Source organism: Thunnus thynnus, chromosome 13 (assembly GCF_963924715.1).
Source record: "Thunnus thynnus chromosome 13, fThuThy2.1, whole genome shotgun sequence".
Classification (NCBI taxonomy): domain Eukaryota; kingdom Metazoa; phylum Chordata; class Actinopteri; order Scombriformes; family Scombridae; genus Thunnus; species Thunnus thynnus.
In genome coordinates, this window is record NC_089529.1 from 20363832 (window position 1) to 20383341 (window position 19510).

General features: G+C 38.3%; 2 protein-coding genes across 3 annotated transcripts in view; one reads left to right on the forward strand and one right to left on the reverse strand.

Annotated features, from left to right (window-relative positions):
* Positions 1-3046: 3046 nt before the first annotated feature.
* On the reverse strand, positions 3047-7720 carry irf1b (interferon regulatory factor 1b). 2 transcript variants are annotated; one of them, XM_067608557.1, is made up of 10 exons: positions 7569-7720; positions 6834-6926; positions 5990-6089; positions 5725-5892; positions 5499-5539; positions 5142-5268; positions 4902-5021; positions 4673-4701; positions 4369-4486; positions 3047-3878 (listed from the first exon to the last, which is right to left on the reverse strand). In XM_067608557.1, exons 2-10 carry the CDS (start codon positions 6918-6920, stop codon positions 3769-3771), a joined length of 900 nt encoding a protein of 299 aa, XP_067464658.1. In that variant the 5' UTR covers positions 6921-6926; positions 7569-7720; the 3' UTR covers positions 3047-3768. The 2 variants fall into 2 exon arrangements, with proteins under 2 accessions (XP_067464658.1, XP_067464659.1); XM_067608558.1 differs by lacking the exon at positions 4369-4486.
* An 8560-nt stretch (positions 7721-16280) lies between these two features.
* acsl6 (acyl-CoA synthetase long chain family member 6) overlaps positions 16281-19510 on the forward strand; it is a 38625-nt gene continuing 35395 nt past the window's right edge. The window contains exon 1 of the mRNA XM_067608560.1: positions 16281-16672. Coding sequence (XP_067464661.1) covers positions 16627-16672 — 46 coding nt within the window. The 5' untranslated portion in view covers positions 16281-16626. The remainder of the gene's footprint in view (positions 16673-19510) is intronic.

The following is a 19510-nucleotide window of genomic DNA, read 5'->3' on the forward strand; positions in this document are numbered from 1 at the left end:
ACAAGGGGTTTAGAGATTTCTAAATCCACCATTTTAAAAAGTCAAGGTAACAGATGCTTTAAATTCACTCAAGTCAGTCCCTTTTTGTTTGGCATTCAATGCAGATTTACTTCACTGATTTATCATTGCACTCCTTTAACATTGCCAGACACATGATGGATAATTGGAGTTTTTTTCAAGTGTCTAAATTGATGCAGAAGAACCAGGGATATCATCTTTTTAATTGCATAAATTCTTCTGCCGTGTCAAAATATGGCACCTACATTATCCACAATGCAGCTCAGCCGCTGACAGTTCAAGTAGAGATAAGTCTGTGTTATAATAGTGACGACTAATGTAACCTCAAGCTGCTAGCATAAGCAGACATTAGAACATTATTTCAAATGTGTAGTCCTCAGGTCCCAACCAAGGCATTTCATTAGACTTGCAGACTTTGCAGTTCCCCCTGATGTGCAAAATCAGTGGAGTTCCCCTTTAAAGCAACAACCCACCAAAGTATAATGCTTTAACAATGTTGTGTGCATTTTTCTGAGCTGCAAACTGCAACACTGCAGTCAAAATCAAAAAGAAAAGGCTTCTTTACAAACTCACCATTTTGCACCAATATTCAATGATCACGCTTGGTGGGGGGGTTGTATATGAAGTAGAAAAGCTATTTCTCTACCGGCAGTGACCTCAATTGACCAGAATGCAATGCTGTTGCAAAACAGCAGCTTGTCCTTTGAATAAAGGGCTGTCATTTCAATTACAGACACACTGGTGTTCACAAACTATACAACTAACAAGCTGCAGTGTTAAATCCCCATAATCAAGTCTTTGTTGAAAGCATCAAGATATGAGACCCAGTTATTGCCTTGGCTTTTTCTTTCTGAATGTTGTTGAAAGGGACTCTTGGAACTGTAGAGAATTACTTTTTCAGACAAAAACAAAGAAAGCAGATTAAGGAGAAGTGAATACACCCTAAAAATTTATTACACACAAATTGTGGAACACACTGAATATAAAAAATTGTTGGAAATTTACTCAGAGTTTTGAGAGTGAGTTTTTAACAGCATGAAGTGCAGAATGTTTTACAAATTAAACCAAAGTTTCTACCTTTTAATCTGAACATTTTATTTAACAGCAAATGTGTGGTTTTCCGTCAAAAAGATTCAACCGGCCCATATGAAATCACATGACATGCTGACTACATCTGGCTTTTGAACTATTTCTGTTTTTTGGACAGTATTATCAGCTATCATCATCTGATTATCGTCACATTTTTGAGAAACCTCATAACCGAGGGCATGTCTGTGAAGAAGATTAACAAGTGTGATCTACGGTAAAAGACAAACACCTAGACAAACCTGAAAAGATTCATGTGTTGAATGAAAAGAATCTCATCGCTATTCAGTGTGCAGTTTATTGTGGACACACCCTTCAACTATTTATTGTTATCGGTGCTGATAATGACTAATGCATGTTATTTCCTCAAAATCTGTGGGGATTATAGGGCAACCTCAGAGAGGGAAGGAAAATAATTGATATGACTGCTATCTTAAATTTTAAAAAACACCTACAAAAAACACCACAGATTAATCATTTGGAGTATTTATTGAACTAAGAGGCCATCAGTTTGTTTTAAATTGGCCAAAATTTTTAATCCAGTTAAATCTGTATGCTACATTGTTACAAATAAAAATTTAGAAAGAGATGTTGTGTCATTTCTTGAGTTTGTTAAGCTTTTTAAGACTCAGTTTGATAATATTGAATTCTTTTAATGTGGTAATGTTTTATGTTTAGGGACAAGTACACTTTATTAGGAACACTAGTGCAATCTAATGCGATCCTATACCTGTGGAGGTCGTGGTGGGTGGCGGTGTACTGGAGTATATTGAAAATGTGTTCCTGACATGAAGACAAAATACTAGGAACACTTTTCAATATAATGCACTCCAGTACACCACCACCACCCACTACGACCTCAATAATAAACATAAAGTAGAATCATCACCTTTCCGACAACAAAAACTGAAAATGTATAAGCTTCATAAAAGTAGAATTTATGGCAGAGCTGTTGTATGGGATTGCACTAGATTGCGCAGGTGTTCCTAATAAAGTGCTCGGTGAGTGTATACAGCATGAACTAATGCCACACACCCTAGCATTTATAGCCTATGCTAGTTTTCAATGTCCGTACCTAGATGGGCCTTTAAAATACATAAATAAAATACATACAAAACAGTACAAGACACAAACAATTTACAAATAATGATACAAAGGTATCATAAACCGACAAGCACCAGATCACTCAGGACTGCATGACTTATCTCTGCTTCATTTTGACTTGAAAATGCTCTCAGTCATGTTCCATTTTGTGCTCTGTGGGCGAGAAGTTCCACTCGTTGGTCCACTGAAGAGAAAATGGCGTCTGTCCAAGGTGAAACCCTGAGAGGTACTAACAGGTCAATGAGCACCTGCTGGAGCCTGGTTATTTAGACATTTGATGAGGAAATTTAATAAAAATTATCAAAACCTAACATATTTAATTTCTTATGAACACGGCAGTGTTGTCATCTCATCAGCTTCTTGTCCAGAATTTTAATCGCTTGATTAAATATTATCATTAGAGGCTTGATTACAAGAAGTTACACAATAACTTAAATGTGAAAAGATCATTGAATGCATAAAACAATTTGTGGCATAAAATGGCAAACAGTCCCTAATGAGTCTAAATGTAGGTACGTTTGCTTTTGAAAAGATATTTTATTTCTTAGTATTAAAATAACCATGTAGAGTATGTTATGATGATCTGACCAAGATAACTGGACTTTTTCCAATGAGCCACTTATTTTGCAACTGGTGGGAAATCCTCTTTCTATTTTTGGGTGACAGCATGGGTCAGCTGTTTTGGGTTTAGCGCCTTGCTCAAGGACACTGTAGGGGTTATTTTTGCCAATATGTGGCTTTAAGCTTTAGATTTCATTACAATACAGCACTTAGGGTCATCCATCTCTCCACACATAAGCTCAAAGCCCTCTGTGTTAATAATAAAGAATCAAATTCATTCACATTTTTAGAATTATTTTTTATTTTATTTTATAAAAACACACACAAAAAACCAAATATTTACAGAATAGCATAACAATTACCAGTAAAAACTGTAAGATTTGAAGTAGAGCTTTCACCAAAGTTTAGAGGTTTATCAAGATAGGTTGTAAAAATGCATATTTATCCCTTTAACTGAATTCACTTAACGGAAAGATTGATTCTATGTGATAATTACTCTTAACTGTACAATAACTAACAGATCTTGAGCGTGCAGAATGTGAGTCTATATGCATTTCAAGGGTTAAGTATCGGATACTTCTGTCTGTATTCATAGATACATCTGCATGTGGTAATGTAAATGCCCTGAATGAAAAAAAAAACAGATTTATGTACTGTCACAACTCATCCTGATAAAAAACACTGAACACCAGAATGCCTTGAACCAGCCAAAAACATAGATAATGAACAGCACATGAATTCCTTTAACACAGCAGTGCGCTTCATAGTTCTCTTCATAGGTTCACACAAAGGTTGAAGGAGTTGGGTAAAGCTCCTCAGACTGCTACCGAGCATCAAACACACAGACAGGTGCGGTGCTGCAGCTTTAAGTGTGGACTCCACAAATCACAGACTGTAGGTATGATAGTGGGTGATTAATTGACAAGGGGGCTCAGATTATGGGCAGGAAGAGCTCTTAAAAGTCCAAAGTGAGCACTGTCCTATCCTGTCCTGGACTGCTCAAAGCCTGTGGGTGATCTGTTGGTAAAAGTTGTTCCAGAGGTCGTCTGTGGGATTTGTGAAGTCTGAGCCCAAAGTTGTGTACTGTGGTATGTCGTCTAGGTCATCGACTGTAAAGCAAGCAGAGAATCCACGGTCAGCATGTTTAAGGAGAACGCAAACCTCTAGCATGTATATTAGATGTGTTATAACCTGAGATACTAAACATTAAATGCTACTACTATTGCTATTAGATTTAAGTTATAACATTTTGGAGTAAATATTGCTAGAAATGCAAGCTAAGTGTATCTCAAGGCAGACTTAACATCCTTCTAACTCATGCATAGATGCAAATGTTTAAAGAAATATATTCATACTGATTTGCATGCTAATGTCAGCCATAGCTACTGTACATGTCCTCACCAAATCCCTTTCCAATACCTGACCATGTGTACTTCTTTTTATAAGCTGAGTAAGGTGGGCAGCCATCATTTAGATGCCAAATGAACTCGATGTTGCCATTTTAAGGCATTATTTTGCAGATGGATTTATTCATCTTTTCACGTGATTAAATGTCTAAGAGACAGTTATCCATCTGAGCCATCAACTAGCAACATTTACCTGAGGAAGATTCACTCCACTGGCTCCCTGGACTGGTGCATGCTTCATTGCTCAGGAACCCCTTGCCTTCTAAACTGTTCGGAAACCAGTCTGATTCTTTCTCCAGTTGCTGGCAAATCTGAAAGAGTAACAACTGGACTTAGTATGGCTATATTTTGCACAACTAGTGTTTACCCCATGCCAAACAATCTTATTGTTTTGGGTAAAATTATACAAGCCAAAGAGGCAGAATAAGACAAACATGGGTATTCCTGTCAATGAAAAATACATGCTGGGAAGAACAGGAGCCAGAGGCCATGCTTACCTTGATAATGTCGTTGGTATAGTCGTAGTCTGGAAGATCACAGAAAAGGAGGGGAGAGAAAGAGAAGGTGACATGAGTATTTGTTTGAATTTACTTCAGTGGCAACAAATGATGCTACATAGTATCACAGTTTGCATTCAAGGATTTATTAGCAAGTATTTAGCATTTCCTGTTATCTAAACACACTGCAGTGCCAGTGTGCTGTACTGTGGCTGTGCTGTTGTCTTACCGGGGCTGTGATCAGGTGAAACTTCAAATTTGTGGGAAAAGGCGCTTGGAAAACTATCAGGCCCAATCTCCACTGACGAAGACCAGTCAGGAACCTCAGTTGAAGCGATAAATGTGAAATCTGCAAGGGTGACAAACAACAGAATTAAATGCTATTGGAAATTAAAATGTTTTGTACAGTATATTCTGAAGAATTAGCTTTTTAAGCTTATTCTCCAATTATACATATTGCCTTGCTCACCTTTCTGCTCTGTGTCTACTGTGCTGTCGACTGTGTTTTCCTGAGTAGATGAGGTGTCATCATGCATCTGTGACTGATCTATGGGAGACTGAGTATCGCTGTAATCCATGTCTTCCTCCATCTTGACCTGCAGAGGCAGATAATAAGCACATTAGGTGAGATTTGTGAGATTTCCACGAGAAAAAAAAGAAATACAGAAATCAGCAGTTGTACGTCTAGCTAGTGCACTGGTGCCATAAAAATAACATAATTTGAATAGGCCTCTGAATACGTAACAAATGTTGCAACATAGATAACAAATGCAAATATCACTAAAGTCCACAAGTAACATGATCATAAAATATATACAATATTTACCTTCTTCCTTTGCTTTGTTTCCTTTGCTTTGCTTCGTTTATCTGTGCAGATGGAGAAAAAAAATGAGTCACTTAACATATTAAACAGCCAGCAGTGTATTTGTAGTACAAACTGATTAATGAGTAAAACTGAAAAAGAAAGGAGATCCAGCAGCCTGCAGTTGTTGCACACCAATGTTAACTCATGTTAGATAAAACACTTGTTCACTTCCTGTCAGTAGTCTCACCTCTTGATTTTGGGGTGGCAGGCAACATCCTGAAGACGCGCACAGCTTGGTGGCCTTTGTTGATGCTCTTGTCTTTCATCTCCTCAATATCTGGCAGTGAGTTCATCGCACAACGGAAGTTGGCCTTCCACGTCTTTGGGTCACAGGCCTGGCCCTCAATGTATTTCCCTGCAGAATGCATTATGTTTAGTTTCATACAGTTTTTACCCAACAAGAATTTTCTGCTTCATGTGCAGAGTTCAGGTGTGTATTCACACTTGCTCACCTGTGTGGATGGCCCATTGTTTGAACAGACAAGCATCCTTGTCCATCTCCCAGCCATGACGAGCTGCATGCTTCCAGGGAATGGAGAACGTTTTCTTGTCCTGGAAAATAAAAAAAGAAATACTGAGTTGGAACGAGGTTGGCTGCACATTTATCATAGAATAAAATGAGCAAAAGTTGTCAAATATTGCAAGAGGGGGTTGCCATTCAAACTGAGTATCTAACTCGTAGGCTACTGTTAACAGTAACGTCCTGCAAAAATATGATTTGCATAGTACAGTCACAGTGGACACTGTGGTAAAGAACACGCACACTGCATTTGAAGCACAGTATGTATGTTTTTGCCCATTTCCCACCAGCAGATAAAGTATGACAAAAATAAGCTGCTACTGCCCTGTTCTTCCAATTATAAATCAAGATATATTAAAATATATCTGTGACATAGAGACCAAACGCAGGTTACAACTAACTCTTTGTGTCTATTTTTCACCTGTTTACAGTGCCAGAAAATGTTTGGTTAAAGGGCTGCAATAGTTGCCAAATGTTTTCCAGACGCAGCACTTTTATGTACAAAACCAAAATCCATCCCAACAGGTGCTTAAAAACAAGCAACTCTAAGAGTAACATGCAAATATTGTGCCAGTCAGGTCAGCTAAGGAGCAACTAAACATCAAAAAATACTTTTTTTGCTATCTGGTGATGAGGTGTTCCATCCTTACAATATATACATTCAAAAGGTCTTTTTCTGTACTAATTTTAATATTTTAATATACTGCCTACACCATTTCCGTAAATGACATTCATTTGAACAAGTCCAATTTGGCGGGAGTAAATAAGCCTCTCACCTTGTCCACCCAAGTCAGACCGGAGATGGTGTTGGACTCGATCATCTTCTCCAACCATGGGCGCATCCTCATCCTTGACACAGGCATGTTTGTCTAAAATGGAGCAACAGAGAAAAGGAGGACAGATTCTTTAGATACACGAGGAATGCTCACTTTAGATTTACTGCTGCCTGTTGGTCGCGCGCAGGAGGGTGAGGGGAAGTTCACGGTCAGGGCATGCGGATGAGGAGGGGGCGCTTACGCGTAGGAGTCAGCTTTACCTAAGAAGGTCATAAAGGACCCAAAAAAATCACTTCTCAAATTGAGTTTTATGCCTTTTTGATTCAAAAAAGGGTCCAGATGCACATAGATTCATTTTGCAATCTAAAAGTTTTGAAATAGCTTGAATTTATGCAGGTATGAGGCACTTGGGGAGGTGTACCAAAAAGATTCACTGCTACAGCAAACACCTTTTCCTGCACTGAGACATGCAAACTGTGCACATGGGTTCAAAAAAGTTTCATCAACTCCGGTCACTAAATAAGAGTCTGAAGGCAAGGTGTGCAAGAATAGACTACACAAACACTACCATCCGAAAAATTACATCAAAACATCAAATATTTCTTTAAGTATGTCCTGCGCATTTATTTAAAATATTCAACATTCATTCTCAAAAAGCAGCTCCCGGAACCAACATATAGTAATATCATTTATATCATTTAAGTAGAAGTGATAAATTAATATCAGATTACTTACAGACTTTTTCTTGTTCTATGATCCGTAAGAGGAAAGTGCACAAGTATAGTCCGATTGGTTTAAGTTCCACAGAAGCTTCTCCTCGTCTTTGTGTTATCCACTTGGAGACTCTTCTTGAACAGAAGTCAGCACTGACTGCTCATCGAAGATGTGACGGGTCTTTTTATAGTCTGTCGAGCGGGTATTCCCCGTCAGGGAACACTGCAAAAAATGTCCACCCATTAAAAAATGTAAATCTTATACGTCTAAGAACTCCGTTTTTACAGAGAAATTGAAAAAAAATCATCTATAATGATCATGCTTCAGGTTTTTTCCATAGTAAGTTCATTCAAATTTAGTGTGCATTTTGTGAAAAGAGGCAGATCACTGCAGTTAACAACAAAATAATAACTCCTGATTCAGGAAAATACAAATCCTTAAAACAAGCTGGCTTACACTGTAAACAACTGATCTCATCTCTGCAAACCTCCCAATATGTTCACCTGTTCTAACAAAACAAAATGTGACTTGAATACTCATAACAAAACTTAATTCCTAATAAATAAACGTTAAAATCAGTTGGTTATGTTTTACAGTGTGCTGCGCATGCGCCGAAGCCCTCCCCTTGAATAGCAGACCTGGCTGTTTCCGAGAAGTCACGCTGTTGAAAGCAAGGAGGAAGTTAATAACAGCACGGGCAGAGTACGGGGGCTTGGAGCACGTAGACTTGAATGACCTGATTTGCAACTCTCATGTTCTTTTTTATTTTTGCTATATAGTCAGTGTGGGATATTTCTGCATATTTTGCTGTTGGCCTGCTTATTGCAAACGTATAACTATCTGCAGAGTGACATACTACAGTGTAGTCATGAGATATTATGATGTCATGCAGTGTATAGCCTTGTAATATTGATATTAGCAATTATAACTATTGGTGGAGGTTTTTTTGTTTGTTTGTTTTTTCCTTGTTTGTTTTTTGTTTTTTATTTGTTAACCTGTAGTATCAGTGTGTGGTTTGGAGATTGTGCAAAGTATCACTCCTTAAAATAAGCACATGCATAAACTGTCAGAATACACATCAAAAGCATCATTTATATTTTAAATGACTTGCACACCACACACACACACACACACACACACACACACACACACACACATGCACACACACCGGTGCGCATTCATCTTCTGCCAGATACCAAAGGTCATTCTACCGTCTAGCGTGATAAACATGTGCATGGGACCAGCCCTTTAGAATAAACAGCAACCCAGCTGAGAAGTCAAGCATTTACAAGAAATGATGTAGTAATTTCAAGTCGCCGATGGAGGCGGTGTAGCACAAGCTGTATCGGCGACTGCCTGCCTGAATGTGGGCCGTACAGTACGAGACTGTGGAGTGATGACATGGGGGGTAATAGGCTACTATACGGAAGCAACAGCTGTGGATTCAACAGGCTGCAGAGCTTTTACACACATTACCATTCATATGTGACAGCAAACGCGCAGAAAATAAAGCGATGTGTGCGCAAACAGCAAAGAGAATGAATAGAAATATACAGGACATGATCAATAGTTGAATATTTCATTATATCTTATGATACATTTTGATTTCTGGTGGTATGACACCTAATAAATGCTGAAGGCCATGTTATATAACCAAACGGTCGCCCGTATGTGTCGCTTTTTTCCTCCGTGGGAATTTGGGAAACTCCACACCAGTGTTGCACCAGCCACCGGTGCTGTCCAAAGGGGGGGAGGGGGGAGGTGTGGAGTGTGGGGGGCTTCCCCGCGTGTTGTTGGCGCGCTCCAGCCGGTTGCGTGCTTATGATGACATGAGACTGGAGCCGGTGTGTCGTGCGCGCGCCTCTAGGAGGGAATGGCAGGGAGTTTTCCTGCGGAGTTTCACACTGAGAACCAGCCTGTGCTTTGGGATTTCCCGTGAAAACAGAAAACTGGATTCAAAGGGGAAAATCATCCCGATTTTCCGACCTATTATTGCTTTGTTTGAACACGTGAAGCTGTCAAACAACCTCCCTGCTGATGAATGATAGTAGTGTAGACAGAAAAATGTGATTTCCAAGAATTCACTCCCTTGGCTGAGGCAACACAGATTGTTAACAGTGTAGAGTTTATTCTCAGATTGGACAGTTTTGTCGTGGTTTCAGATGGGGATTATTACAAAATTATAATATTTATTTTTAAAATGCACAAACTTCGTTGTGTCTTTGCAGTGGTGTACCCAACCTGGGGGTTGTGCCCCCTCAAATAGTTCATAGGATAATATTAAGGAGTCACAAGATGATTCACTGAATAGAGAAAACATATTTCTTCTACATGTCATTGTGTTTTCTGACTTTTTTGTCTTCCAAAGTAAGTTTTAGCCTTTTAGGTTCCTAAAAAAAAAAAGTTTAACAAATGCATTTCAGAAGATAAAATCACTCCTTGCTGCTTAAGACTCAGATGTATTAATATGAATTCATAACGTGGGGTCACATGTGCTGTTTTGCTTGAAGGGAAAACATGCCAGAAAGTTTATGAACCATTACAAGACAGATGTTTGGAGTCAACAGCAGTTTTAGCATGTGATTTTTATTAATTTATTTTAGATGTTTGTTCTCAATAATATTGAGCAACCTGAATATCATATTTTATATTCTATAGTGTCATTTTTTACATTCTTATCTCTATCATCAGTAAAACATTTAGATCTATAACAGTATCCTGAAAGACCAACCCTCTCACCATATCAACCTAAATCTACTTTATTTACCACCTCTCTCTAATCCTGGGATATACTTTAGCCTAAGACCAGTGATCCTTTACCTTGCACTGTCCTTACAAAACTGTACCAAAGGTGTTTTTACACCCAAAGTGACAAATTCATGTTGCACCCTATCAATCCAGTGATGGTGATTCTGATTATTTAGGCCACCTGCAAGGATAAGACATGTAATTTGAAGCTTTGGGACGAGGGCAAGCAGCTTGAGCAACCAATCTCCCCTGGGACCATCTGCTTTGACAGCTCACTGACACTGGATCAAGTCAAAGCCCTGGTTAGTTAGCCTGCAATTACCTCATACAGTTTGGGAGCGTGGGGTGAGTGGGTGGGAGCAGCAGCATTCAAAGCTTTCTTTTTTTAAGATAACATTTTGATCTGATCTGAGTCAAGTCCTTCTCTGGGGACATTCATGACACATGTAGACAAACTGGCAATTTAGTGCCCAGTTTAAAGCACACAAGGTACTTTTTTTCTCTCCCATATCTGGATTCTGACTAAGAGGCCTTAACATCAACTGTTGAGGTTGTTTTATGTTTTTAATTCAAACTACTGCTGGTTATTTTCCTTACACTGCTGACCTTGAGGTGTCAACAATCTCTCCTGCAACAGCCTTGTATACATGTTTCTTTTCAGATAAAAATTATCTTTTTTCTCAAACAGAACACACAAGAAACATTTACCACATCTAACACTCTTAAGAGTCTTATATTGCAATCTTGTTCTTAATACGGGGGAAACAGAACTGTCCTTGAAAGAAAAGCCTTTTTCTTTTAGTATTTTTTGTTTTATTTTATTATCAGAATCATTATTTATTAATTCTCTATATATGTTGAATTGTTTACCTGCAGACAAATTTTACATTTCTGCATGTTCAGTGCTCCTGCCCTGCACTGATTAACAGGCTCTCATATGTTTAATTATGCCAGAAATTAACTGGAATTAATTGATTGGAAGTGTACAAATTGAACACTGTGTCTATTTCTTTGTAATTAGTATTGATTTTCTCTAGTACCAAATGCGTACTTCAAAACCCAGGAAATCTTTTGGAAATTGTCAGGAAACTATTTGAAAATTACAAACCCGTAAGATAAAAGACATAAAATACGATAAGATAAAACAAATATTATGTCAAACATCTATAAACTATATGAATTTCCTTAACTTTGACCTTTTGCCCCGAGTTCATGTTAGTTTATGATTTTACATGGAACAGCAGGAGCAGGTAGGAGGGAGCTGAAGGAAAGGTGGGAAAAAGCAGGATGACGTTAGATGAAGGAGGAGGATAAGGCAAAGAAGAGACAAAACAAAGCAGGTGACAGATTGCTAAAAATATATCACTGCAACAAGTCATACAACTTACGCTTACATTTTACAGACATGAGTAAACTTGTCACTTTCTCATGAATGACACACACACACACAAATCCCTTGGGCACAAGCTGCATCGCCCACTCAAGTTTCACACAAACCTGCCTGCAGTTAAAGTGCTTTCAAAGTTTAGCACCCCCATCAGCCCAATCCAAGTACTGTTTGTGAGTGTCTGATAGTTCATCCATCTACTGCAGAATAGTGCTGTCTGTTACATGTGAGTTGACATTTTTTGACTTATAAAAGTGACTAATAGCAGGGAAAATGACAAGTAAGCCCAGAGATTTCAATGTTTTGTTTGTTTGTTTGTTTGTTTTTAAAAAGCACAGTTTTAAAATGTGCATAAAGATGAAATATTAACACTTAGTAGATGTGCTTATGGATTCTGTACAGATTTAACCCCTTTTCATCAGAACATAAAGACAACTGGATGCTCCTTGCTTGCAAAAAGTTAAAATATTAAATATTATCTAATGCACACATCAAGCAGAGTGTTTAGAGCATAACATACAGACATCACTGTTCCTCAGGCAGCTGTCATTTCTTCACCATGCACATACTAAAACAGATTTTCAGAATTGTGACTCATTTCCAAAGGTAGCAATGTGTAATGCCTTAAATGAGTGAAATCATAGATGCTGTGGGAAACTAAAATCGAGGGCAGGTTAAACAATGATTAAAGAAAGACTTAAGGTTTGGAGAAAGATTTTAAATTGTTGGTCTCTCAACTTCAACCTTTCTCTTGAAGCAACCCTTTTGATCTCCCGACCTTCACTGTTTGATTTATTGCTCTCCTGATTTACTTCTGTCTCGACCTGCCACTTTTTCCTCATCCCTGTCACTAATATACTAATAAAATATGATAAAATACAGTTGATATTGATCCATTTTGAAAGATATAGAAGGATTAATGTTGAAATTATCTTTAATTGATAAACAATCTTCAAAGCCCTCTGAATCAAATGGTTATTGATTAAACCCTGATGTTCAAGCAGAAACAAGCAGTGAATGGTCTTATTCTTCCTTGAAAAGGGTATGAGGGTCAGAGTGATGTCATGACGCCTCTGATGGAGGCATCTTATCTTTAGAACCGTAAAATGTCTGACCTCAGTTTACTGATGCAAAACCTTCACGTAATCAAATCTTTTCAGAGATATGTCTTGGGGGGTTTTTTCACTGGACAATGAATATCTGCAGTCGTGTTTTATGTAACACTATCAGTATGATATTTTGACCTTGAAACACTCTTTTTAAGGAACCCCCAGTTTATAACCTTCTTGTCTGAGAAGACATATGGAAACTTCATCCATGGTATTTATTCTTTTTGACCCCTGACCTTGACCTTCACCTGTGGTAATACGCTGATGTATATCGCTTGGTGATGAAGTTTACAGTGTTGAAAAATATGTGTTTTAGTGCAAGTGACTTACTGTGGCAGTTACTGTTATATTTTTTTCTCTTTTTTGTCTCTTTTATCATTTCCCTTTTTATGTTTAAGTACTTTGTGTACTTCTTGGATCAAGAGTATCATTTCCACTGGGGATAGAGGGTTATACTTACCCCTCACTTTTCAATATCCTACAGTTTCAGTCTGATTTAGTAACAAAAACTTCTCTAAACTGTGTCCTAAGAAGAGAACAAGAACTGATTTTTGGTGACTAGAAATGACTGTTATTTCAATCTTGCATGCGTTATTCATTATATTTTTTTTATTGTGTGATTTTTGTGAAACTAAATATAATTTCAAGGTTAAAAGTTAAATTTATTCATCCATAAAAAATATGCAAATTACAGTGATTGCATCGCTGATTACCAAGCCACAGGAAATAAATACAGATAAAATAAAACCAAAAATGAAAACAACAACTCGCAACTGCGATCCATGATAAAACTAAATAGAAACTGTTAAAAGACCCATTAAAACAACGACATAAAAACAAACAAGAATTCAAATTAAATCACAGTTGCAGGGTTAATGTAATGTACGCAAGGCATTAACCAATTTCATTATAATGTGTTATTTTATAGGTTAATACAAATGTATGTAAACATAACTTCATAGCCTTTTGTTTGGTTGAAGAACCCCAGACTTTATTATGTCCCTCCTCACTTCTGATACCAAACTTATAAATAAATAAGTAATCATCAATCTAATGCCCTCACCAAAGCATAATTTACCCTCCTGGTCTCCTGCTGGCAGATCGTGTAATTTGGCTCAGATTTGAAAACTAAATTAAGAGGAATGCGATGTTCCTTGTTTGTTATGTAATTACTTTATTGCTACCAATGATTACCCCTTATTATACATCTGTTTCAACATTTTGCCCTCATCTTTCATCACTGCACAGCTTGTCTGAACAGTTTGTCTCAGTCTCACTGGATCACTCTTTGTCACGTCTGCAGCGGGATCAGAAGACGAGCAGGAAGGTGTGGCCGGTGGCACTGCTGCAAGTGACAGATGGGAGGTCCTGACCGATGACCCATTTAAGAGGGTCAGTCACGTGATGGCAACACAATAAGACGGTAAGCTTGTCAGCCGCAGGAACCTTTCAGGAATTGTATTTGTACGCCACTAAACGAGATCGGGTGAATTAATAGTGAGGACAAATATTACTGTAGATGTAATAAACATAATAATAAACTTTCTAGGATGCTTTTTAATGTTAAGTATTCATTCAAATCTTCCTGTTACTAAAATTTACAATATAGGGCATTCAGGAAGATTCAGAATTCAGATCACAATAAAACTTTATGTGATGATTTTACAAATAACTACATGAAGATTTGTTTAACCATTACATACTTCATATTGTGACCCTTCACAGTATCCCCTCACAATTAGTCTCTATGCCAAGATTCTGAACCACAAGTCTGTTTTCCAGTCATAAATATCTCATCAGTTATTAATAAATGGGTGATTAATCCTTAATGAAGCTTTCAGAGAGCAGAGAAAGTATTCTTTCGGTTTTACTCTATTTGTTTATGGAGAAAAAAACATTTGCAATCCTGTAGTTGTTATGCGGTGGAAAACTGCCTTTCCATGATCAAACGAATGTGCCAGTGAGAGTGCAAAGATAACATTATGCCAATAAGATACAGTTCCCAGGGAGTTAGCAGGAAGGCTAATCTGTGGTATACCAATTTGGTTTCCTGTGTAAAATGATTCATGGCCGCCTGGTCTGTTTTTAGTGTGAGAAAAAGGTGGAAGAAGCTGAGGCTGAGTAATTTCTAAGATAAGTTACACTTGTATTATCACAAAATCGTCAAGGTCACTTATGAACTCAGAAATAATGACCAGATGGTTGGATATAATCAAAAATGAGGTGGAGACTAGAAAGTATGCTCCACAATAGGAAGGATTATGAAAAGTATATAATATGAGGGTTTATGATTTTATATTAGGTTTTTCTTTGTCTCGGGACAAAAGGTCACGGTTTGCTCTGTATCTTTTTATATGCACAGTAAACCTATTCACATTGAAGTCTACCAGCTTCAAGTGTATTTTTGAGTCTCTCTCTTTCTTTTTTTTGAGTTTTGTGTTGACTCGTGAGTAATCTGAAGAGTTATTGGCCCAACTGAAGATTTTCCACGACAGTTACCTAAAACAGGAGAATATAACGGCCATTATGATTTCAATGAATGAATGTGATTGAATGTGCAGAATGCAACAACATTTTTGAATGGTGATTTTTGAATATCTCAATAAATACGAGTCAAATTTAACCAGGAACATCCTCTGTGTACAAAAATGTGTATCAGCTGCACAACCATCTTTTTTTAAAATTAAAATATTTCAATGTTTGTGTATTCAGGGTCACTTTAGGAAAAGTCATAAAATTTCACGCTAAAACTGTGTTTCAGGTGTTTTTGCTGTCGAATGTAAAAATGGGTCAAAGTTGACCTGAACAGGATGTAAGGATTAACTGACATCAATATTAGCTCGTTACAGACAGAGTGGCCAAATACAAGTCAGTGAGAAGAGCCAGTCAAGACCAAAAACAGCTGTGATGCATTCACATGTCAGTCTGAAGGAGTATAGGAAATGCAATCCCTTCATATGTAAACACTGAAGTGCCACTGAGCCAAAAAGTGATTGTCCTGCTCCTATTTTAAATTAAACAACCAAAATAATAAATCGCACGTAATTTAGATTTTTTTTTAACCTTCGTGTGTCTGGTTCATGTTGTCACTCACTCACTCTCTCACTTTGTCAGCCTTTCTCAAGGTTACTTCAGTTCATTGGGAGTGTCTTATTGTACCATGTGACCATGATGCAAAGTTACTCCGTGTCAAAGCTGTGCTCAGCTGCAGGGACATGGTATGATGTAGCAAGGACCAAAATAACTTCTATTAAAAGAAAACAATATCAATAAGATATAGATATTAATTTTCTAATTTAATGTGTCTGCATATTTACTAATTTTATATCAAAAATAATGCCTTTAAACGCCAAAAATCTAGCATAGATTTTAGGTACAAGCTGAGAGACTTTCATGATTATTTTACAACAGACATGAAAATCTGATGATTTGCATCCATAATAAACATTTCATCCCTAGGAACCTTAGTGTCAATCGTATCTTCCGTCCGACCTGTAGCCCTTTAATTTCAGCAGGGGTGTCTGCCATTGCGCAGCAGCCAACTAGGTGAAGGTGGAAAATCCAGCAGGAGGAGGATGCTTCAATAGGCCACCGGGGTCTGTTTCTTCAGTCAACACATTCCTTTTTTTTTCTTTTTTCGGGTGAAAGCTTCACAGTAAACCGGTTTGACATCGCAGCCCCCTGCCCAGCTCTCCCACTGTGGTGTGCCTCAGATATATTGTCGTCCCCCCTCCCCTCCCCTTCTTAATCTCCCAGATTGTGGGCGACTTGCTGCAGTCGATGCTGCAGTTTTGAGCCGCTCCTGCACCGGGACAGCTGACTCAATGAGAAAGACATGCTCGCATTCGTTTTGGTGTCTGGGTCGCTCTGGATTATATTAGGTGAGTTTTGAAAATGCGTCAGTGTTTTACATTTATTTTTTTTGATTTAGCACCGGGCCCGGGCTATAGGCGGATGCACCTGTCTGGTAGGGGCCGAGGTGCATTGTGTCATTCATTACCGGCTTTTTTATTTACCAAAGGTTGTGCTGTTTCTATTTTATTACAGAACCTCCGTCGTCGAGTTTTTAATCTGTAGTTTATTGCTGCAGCTGGCGCTTTGCCTGCACGATAATGTCGCCGGTAACATTTTAACATTTTCTCAGACTTACACGTGTATGAACCAGCTTCGATACAAACGCCTAACATCTCAGTGTAAGCAGGCAGTAAAATGATTCAGCCACAGTGCTTAAAAATGTCACTCCTGGATTATTAGGCCAACATCGAGGATGCTTTCAGGTTTGCATTACCTTCAATCAGGTACAGAGGTGTGGACAGGCTGCCATGCGGCTGAATGCAAGTGTGTTGCTATATGCGGCTCATTCTGCAGATCAGTGATTTGAATTTTATGGAAATGTGTATTGAATATCCAAGAAAGAAAGGGCTGCACTCACTATAAGCCAAACAGGATAAAACGTGTGCATTTGAGGCCAGCCAGCTGCTAAGGTCGTATGACATTGTGCTTATAACCGGACACACGTCATTAGCGGATATCTCATAACATCCCTCTTTCAGTACCTTCAGGTGTGTGTTTCTACCTAAATTTGGCTGTACAATCATCCATCTCATACACTTATATGCGAAGTAACACATATGAGTTTACTCGAAAGCCGGTTGTGAGTCTCAAGCATTATGTCTGTGTCGTTGATGTCCTCCACCATGCCTCAGTGATGGAGGGAGGGAGGATGAGGAGGATGAGGAACGATGACGCGCTTGGAATGGCCGCAGCTGATTGGGCGGAGCTGTCCACGAGAGAGGGGTGCTGAAATCCTGCAAACCTGAGAGCACAGCATGCTCTGCTCTGACTGAAACAACCCCACCCCGGGTTACTGAGCGGTTTACGGGGCATCAAAACTGTCCAGAGACACGCTCGTTGACCTCTAGTCGTCTTTAAAACGCACGAGGATATATTTTTTAAAGATATAATCCATTACAAGCTGTGTTTTACAGCGTTGAGGACCGGATGAGAGACGTTGTACGGCGCAACAGCGGGGCTATTGTTTTTATGCAATGTGTCATAGAAAATACAGTGTAGTGAGGGATTTTAAATGGATCAGATTATATGCATTAAAGGCCCACATGTAATTGTTTATTCCTCCGCCAAAGAGTGCAGGTCTTCAAAGCCGGCTGCACAACATGGTGGCTAAGTGAACAATAAGCAGTAACATTAAATTTTGCTGTTATGGGGTTGCATATTTAATTACCAAGGCAGCCAATCAGAACTGAGGGACAAAATGGTTTAAAACAAACTGAATTGTTTGGATGAAAAATATATGCTACAGTGAAGCCAAAAAGGACCGCCCCCAGGGGACACTCATGACACCTTTAACCTGTCATCAAATCCCAACACCCTGCTGCTCCACAATATAAATAATTCATTTTAATCACCAAATAGTGCAGCCCTACACAGTGTGTAAACCTATTCTTTTTCCCTCCTCAATATTTAATTAAAAGGATGGTACTGGCTTTGCCCCGCTCTTTTGCAGAAAATAGTTTGTAAACCAGAGATGTTTTAATATTTACGGATGTTAGCTTATCTGTTTAACATAACACAAGATCCATTCCTAACAAAGCAGTAATGGCATGTACCCGTGTGTCTCTTAAATATGACTTGTTGCCCTTTTGTCATTCTTTTCTATCTTAACCAAATATAAACTGTAATAAAACAGAAGGTGGGAGTCAGAGGGATTATGAGATGTTGAAAACCTGCAAATTAAAGGCACACTGCATGACTGCACAATGTGATTGAATTAATGTTGAGTGTTGAGTCTTACCTAATAAATATCTTCTACTGTGCACGAATGTTAGGCTTTATGAGGCAAGTTGTATGTATTGTACCAAGACAAATTCCTGCAGTCACATGTCTGATTCCTTTTTAGTCAGATTTGGCAGTCAATATATCAGGGTGGTGACTTGTGCTAATGGTGGTGGTGGTGGTTTTGATTTTACATAAACACTTCTCTAAAGCCTCAGTCCCAATGTAATCAATAATATCAGTCAGTCTGAGGTGCACAGCCTTCCTTCTGAGTGGCTCATTGCTGTTTCAGCATTCATTGCATACTCTTCTTCATATTGTGGGAAACTTGGCAGTAATGGCTCAGCCTAAAGTGCTGAACCAGGTCTTTCTGCTTGTCACGTGCGCAACTAGTTCTCTTCTTCCAAGCAAGTATTCAATGTTGTATTTGTTTGCTTTGCATTTATAATTGTGTTACATGAACCCATCGATACAATAAACCTATATGGAAATAAGGCACCCTTCAAGAAGCCTCGTTTAAGCATAAAACCTCAGTGTGTGAGGATTTCAAAAATGAGTCATCGTCAAAGTAAGAACTTGGCTATTTCTCTTAATTCCTCAAAAACTGAGCATGTAAAGGAGGAAGACTTTCACTATGTAGACTTTAGCTCAATGATTGGCCACCTTTTTGGCTCAAAAACTCTAAAATGAACCTCCTAACCCACAAAAACCCCATAACAGGATGCACATGCCCAGTGTGCAGTTTACAGTTTGACAAGTGTACAGTTTAACAAAAGTGGTTTTCACATTGAGTTTGAACTGTTAGTCAAAGGCTCAACATTTTCAGTATTTCACATTCACATAAACATAGAATAAACATACTTGAAATTGAATTTACATAGTAAAAAGGTGTTTTTATTTCCTTTTCTACCATTAAATAATCTCAT